Consider the following 6,846-nt stretch of genomic DNA (forward strand, 5'->3'; position numbering starts at 1 on the left):
GTGTTCCAAGTGACAAAGAAACGAAAGTAGACTCGTTTCCAGACAGGAAGAGGAAAATGTCGTCTGCGCTGCTCAAAGTCGCTTTGTTATGGCTAGCCTTGGCTATTTTGAACGGAAATGTGCATGCTGATAGCAGTAGTAGATTTGCACTTAACTCTTTATTTTCCACGAAGACGCCGTATTTCTGGGTAAAAAACAATGACGAAGCCGTCGATGAAGATTCAGAATTTTTGTACGACGCACCCGGCACGACAGATTCAACCAAGTCCTGTCTAAGTTTTCATGTCAGTGCTCTAATACGACATGGTATTCGGTATCCAGGATTAAAATGGATAAAACGCATGGATGCAGTTTATGAAAAATTGACGAAATCAGCAGTAGGACTAAGTCAGAAATCAGAATTCATCAAGAACTGGTCGAATCCATTTCCACATGATAAAGAGCATTCATTAGCACCATTGGGACAATCCGAATTATTTGCACTTGGTAAACGTTTTGGTCAACGTTATAAATCACTATTTGAAGAAGAAACTGACAAAATAGAATATTTCATATCAAGTAAATCACGAACGGCTGACAGTAGACGTGCATTTCATGAAGGATTTTCTAAGATACTTTCAGCTGATGATGACGAGTTTGGTGATCAAGCTCCAGTTTTGGATGACAAAATTCTACGATTTCATTCTAGGTGTAAAAAGTTTGTTGATCAAATAGAAAATAATGACACTGCTCTAGGAGAATACTTTAAATTCAAGAATGGGCCTGAAATGAACCAAGTTTACAATGATGTTATAAAAAGGATTGTGCATGATGATGACTTATTAAATGCAGGTACATTTGTATATAGAAGTCTAATTAATATCATAAATTTGCACTAATGCTAATAGTCTTCCTGTCTTCATAGCAACTCTGTGAATTCTAATGAAATAACTTTAAATCTGGAAAGCTTAGACTTAAGGTGCCTTAGAACTATGAACTCTTACTGCACTGTAAACTTAAAAAAAATAATGTACTGAAAAATCTACCATAAATTAATCTCTCTATTTCTACAATTCCTTCTGTTATTTTACCACCCTACTCCATGACATAGTTTTCAACTCAATGAAGGTGGTCACGATTATTATGTCATAGTATGTGTGTATCAATGAATAGTAATTGTCTTTTGAGTGTGAAATTATGAACTTGTTACCATGAATTATATTTGTAGATGAGCAGATTTTCCGAATGATAAAATTCACTATTATTGCATATTTTTGCTTTGCTTTTAAAACAATTACAATGCCAACACATGATCTTGCGCACTTAAGAGTTTCATAGCTGATAGATAATTAATTGCACAAGATCACGTGTCGCTCAAGATCATTTTCCTTTCCTGTAGTGAATGTAAATCTAATTGTATTTATGTGCATATGTTATGATGTGTAATAACCAATGTGAACATGTCTAGATGTATTTTACATTTATATAATTTAAACACACCAGTACATGTATTATATACTGTCTTAAATATTAAATTTTCAGATGATGTTATTACTATCCACCAGATCTGCGCTTTTGAATTGTCTTTCTTTGGGAAGTCCGATTGGTGTCAATATTTTGAACAGAGAGATATGGAAGTAATAGATTACTTCAATGATTTAAAGGTAAGGTTTCCCCAATGGATATAACCATGTTGTTTTAATTTTGTAGTCATAGTAAGTTACATAGTTACGATGTCATTATTTTTTTTGTAAGCAAAAATCACATCGTTATCTCTGAAAGATATGTCACGCTTGCAAACACATAACGTCTAAGGGTGTAATGATTAATCGTGATAGAGATACGTGTATATCGCGATATTTTCTTGGCAATACAATTTCGCGATACATCCATCTTGTTTTCGATACTATGCAATACATTCCAGAGATTTTTCTCACTACTTTGGGAATGGGGTCAGTGGTTTGAATTTGGGAAAATGTGCGGCAAAACCAAGATTTGGGGAAAATTATGAAATAGGAAATAAATCATAACGAATAAGATTTTTTTATTTTAAGTGTACTTTTCTGAAGCCAATTCAGAAATATTGAATCCTTATCCACCTAAGTTCATGCAATATTTCTGGATAGTTATCAAGAAACTTTGATTTTGGGAAATTTAAGGCTTGAATTGGGAAAAATTATAAGGCTTTGCCATGGGGAATGGGGCCGAATTTTGGCCCCAAATCATGCTGAAAAAAGCCCTGCATTCAAATGATAGTACAATAACAATTAACAGTCGTTTAGGATCATTAATCTACAAAAGAAATGATAGATCAATTTTAAAGTCTTGTCATAGAAAGTATCTTAATTATAGTATTATGATACATATTCGCTTTTTACTTTTGTGTTCGAATGAATACACAATGTTATAGTTTGATTAAACATAGAAATAGTAAGATTGTAGTTTATTTGTGAAGATAAGTACCGGTATATTGTATTGTAAAGTATTGTATCATGACCAAATATCATGATACATATCGTATTGAGACATCAGGGTATCGTTACACCTCTAAAATCAATACCTACATGCAAGGGCAGATAACTCTCTAATATACAGAATATATGCTTTATGTTTTATAATATGTACATGTAAATACTATGAAATAGTTACATAAAAGAATGTCTAAAATATAATTTAAAAATTTAATTAAGTGTAATGTGACCGAGTGTGTTGTGTTGCTTGGTGTCTTCGGCGGCGTGCTGCAGTGATATAGCACTATAAAGAGGGCATCAGTTCCACTATACAAGAAGACACTACAGAAATATACTGCAGTCTCCCAAAACATGCACCTCGCACAACATACACGCAACACACAGCATACATGGGAGGCCATCCTTACATGACCATAGCTGTTAATAGGACGTTAATTAATCTAACAAATAAACAAACCTACATGCAAGGTCAGATAACTCTCTAATATGCAAAATAAATCAATCCCTGCTTTATGTTTTATAATATATATACATGTAAAATTCTATGAAATAGTTGCTTATAATATGGTTTTAAAAATTGATTTTTACAGCACTACTGGCAAAAAGCCTATGGATACAAGCTTTCGTCAGACATGAGCTGTCCTTTAGTAAGACATATATTTCAACAGATTGATATCGCTCTACATGACTTTGAAGATGGAGAAGAGTAGGTTATATTCTTTTTGATTAAAACGGTGTTTATTTTGATATCCAATTATGCTGGTATATTAATCACAGTGGCTTTATATAGCACATACCTCCACAGATTGTCCAAGTATGAATTTAAATGGAAAGGGATCTAAGCTAAATGAAAAGGCACTTAATAGGAAACTGATTTAAAGATCTATCAGAAGTGAATTTCATGAAGCAAAGGTCCAGTTCAAGTATTTCTGTTTACATCATATGGTAATACAATTTCATTATGATATTTTCATATTCGTTGAGTTAAAGCAAAGAGATTTTTCATTAAGGAATTATGTTGAAGTTGCTTGCTTGATCCAAGGCAAATGGATTCCCATCATGGTTTAGGTTGAGACAGAATTATATGTATACCTACTGTAAATCAACTTTCTTTCGCATGCAATTTTGTTTTCGTAAATTTCCTGATCAAGTTAAATTTGTGAAAGTTTTATCTCCCGTAAGTCTTGCACAATTCAATTCAAAGGTATTTTCATTCAATTTTTAATCTGAGAAAATTCATGTTTGTAAAAATGCTTTGAAATAGAATTAAAGAAATTTAGTAGTCTTAAAAAAAGTTGGTTGCAGTATTAAATATGATTTTATTTTCATATTGCTCTATCTTTTCCATTGTTAATGTTTTCATTTTACAGTTTCACATTGGGTACATTTCGATTTGCACATGCAGAGACACTAGCACCAGTCTATGCTGCCTTGGGATTATACAAAGATCCCGAACCTCTTAGAGCAAACAATTTTGAAAAACAAACGACTCGGCAGTTCAGAAGCAGTAAAATTCTGCCCTTTGCAGCGAACCTTGTGTTTGTGTTGTATGAATGTGAACCTGATGTTGATATGGAAGACTTTGAGGAGTCTGACGAAGAAAATATTTATGTAAAGATGTTTGTAAATGAAGAGGCAGTCATCATTCCAGCCTGTGGAGAAATTCTCTGCAAGTACTCCGATGTCCGAAAGTATTACTTTAAACACGTTGATAGATGTGACTTTGAAAAAGTCTGTGAAATAAACAAAGTGCATGATGAGCTATGAGTTGTAGAGAGAGCATGATATTTTATTCCGTCTTTGCTCAGTACAGAGTCACCTCCCTTCCGGGTAGGTATCCGGGCCATTGTGACGTCATTATTTTGTGAGCGCAACTACCAACTCACATCGTTTTCTCCAAAAAGTATGACGTTTCCCTAATAAACTCATGATGTCACAATCAATATCTTCCCGCAAGGAAGTAATATGCAAATATGGAATATGTACTGTCTGGCAGGGTAATTAAAAGCAGAACACCAAACAGCTTTAATATGTCATACTATGACTATAGCTTCATGTTTGCTCAGAAAAACTTACTATGCACATATATACCAGTGCCTTGAATTTTGCAGCAAATAGTCGTTAAATTTTGCTATGTTGAGTATGGAAATCTGCTGTGACATACACTAAATTTGAAAATATGTATCATGAAAGGAAAATGATGGTTCTCGTATGGATTAAAGTATGAAAAGCCGGTGCGATAGGCCATTGATCAAAATATGCATCATGAAAAGAAAAAGGACGTTTCTCGTGTGGGTAAAATATGAAAAGCCGATGTGACATGCTAGATATATATGATAATATGTATTATGAAAGGAAAAAGATGTTTCTTGAGTGAGTTAAAGTATTAGACTAAGTAGGTTTTCACACCTCTGGACCAAAGGCCCAGCACGTGACAATAGTCAGTGGTAATACATATTGGCTTGTTTCTTTTATTCAAGATCACATTAGGTTATTAACTATGCTGATATCGATGATTGCTTTTTGTGTTAATGACCATTGTCCTTATTAAATCTATGATTATTTGATGCGACATCACCATGAATTGTGAAAATTAGTGGCCGATGACCAGAATTTACAGAATGTAACAAGCAGATCACAAAAATTAAGTTTCAGTTTTTTAAGCTATACCATAGTCAAATAAATAAATGTATCACTCAATAATGCATTTCCAAAATGATTTAGATTTGATTTATGAGAGAATGAGCATCGATGGGTATATATCCTTGGTATTCTAGTATGATGTTAATGCTCATCCTCGATACTCAAGGGGTTACTATCACTATCGTTACAATATCCACCCCTTGAATATGTCGTAGCAAACCTGAAGGTATGTGTAGTTCAGAAGAAAAAGACAGGTCTGCAGAGACTTCTTTTGAAGATTACAGAGAGTACCTTATTTTATCCTTTTTGATGTACATGTATACATCAAAGGACCAAACTACCTGTCTCATTTGTTGTCACGTACAGAGCCTTCAGTTTTGCTTTTATGACAGTCCAGGGGTAGATATAATGACAGTGATAGTTATTTATTATATAATATTTCCATTCTACTTTCAGTTTCCCGTTTAATCTATGTTAAACCAGATGGACAATATCTGGCTATGAACTCCAATCTGGTCAAGCGTATGAATATCTAACGTTTCCGCCGCGTCACTGACAATGTATTCAATGTATACTTACGCCTATACATAACGGTCAAATAATTTCAAAAGTGGTTTTAAAGTTGTGTAGTCTATGAAATCTAATAGTATTATCGTGTTGACAAAATCACTTGTATTAAAAAAACGTCATCGCATAATTTTCATTTGTTCGCTTGTTTCAAACCGTTTTGTGTTGAACTATATTCAGAAGTTGATGCTATTGCTGTTCCGTCTATTGAACTTGGTGACGTCAACACTAGCGCAAGCGGGAAATTTAAAGGATATACGTGTGTAGTTTTGAATTCGAATGATCGTAATGGAAATATAAGTAATAAACTGTTACCAGATTGGACATACAGTTGATATGAAGCCCAACAGTTTATTGCTTAAGTAACCCATAGAACATTGAAGAAACTGGGTATTTAACTATAACCAATTCAATCCACATAATTGAAATTTGTTATACTGAAATTAAAGTATGAATTTCAGTGTATATAGATAATCTCACATAAGAGGCTATGTAATCCACATGTTTGTTGGAGATATATAGTAGCTTGTCACTTTCGGAAGAAAATCACCATTTACACCAAAATACACCAAGTTACAAATGTATATATAATGCTTAGTGTTATTCAGGTAATGTACTAATGTTCCTTTATATGAGTTACTGTGATAGAAAATGGATGTATTTGCAATAAATCTCAGGTTAAACAACAAACATGCATGTCAATGTCTAACATTTAACATCATCGTTAAATTTTTACTGTAAATTAAACAAATTTCTAGCAGAGCTGGTTATTATTTTCATTCTTTAATTAATTTTTATTTCTCCATCATTGCAGTGTTATTCATGCTAGTAATTCTATATTGAATCTCTTTTAGTTTACTGGTAATCCTGTATTGAATCTCTTGTAGTTTACTGGTAATCCTGTATTGAATCTCTTGTAGTTTACTAGTAATCCTGTATTGAATCTCTTGTAGTTTACAAGTAATCCTGTATTGAATCTCTTTTAGTTTACTGGTAATCCTGTATTAAATCTCTTGTAGTTTACCGGTAATCCTGTGTTGAATGTCTTGTAGTTTATTGGTAATCCTATATCAAATCACTAGTAGTTTACTGGTAATTCTATATTGAATCTCTTGTAGTTTACTGGTAATCCTATATCAAATCTCTTGTAGTTGACTGGTAATCGTGTATTGAATCTCTTGTAGAT

At 33.1% G+C, this 6,846-nt stretch overlaps 1 protein-coding gene across 1 annotated transcript; it reads left to right on the forward strand.

Moving 5' to 3' along the window:
- LOC138324021 (multiple inositol polyphosphate phosphatase 1-like) lies at positions 1–5,790 on the forward strand. Its single transcript, XM_069269001.1, has 4 exons — positions 1–831; positions 1,522–1,643; positions 3,041–3,156; positions 3,821–5,790. Exons 1-4 carry the CDS (start codon positions 57–59, stop codon positions 4,215–4,217), a joined length of 1,410 nt encoding a protein of 469 aa, XP_069125102.1. The 5' UTR covers positions 1–56; the 3' UTR covers positions 4,218–5,790.
- Positions 5,791–6,846: the final 1,056 nt, after the last annotated feature.

The sequence above is a fragment of the Argopecten irradians genome, chromosome 5 (assembly GCF_041381155.1).
Source record: "Argopecten irradians isolate NY chromosome 5, Ai_NY, whole genome shotgun sequence".
In the NCBI taxonomy this organism is placed as follows: domain Eukaryota; kingdom Metazoa; phylum Mollusca; class Bivalvia; order Pectinida; family Pectinidae; genus Argopecten; species Argopecten irradians.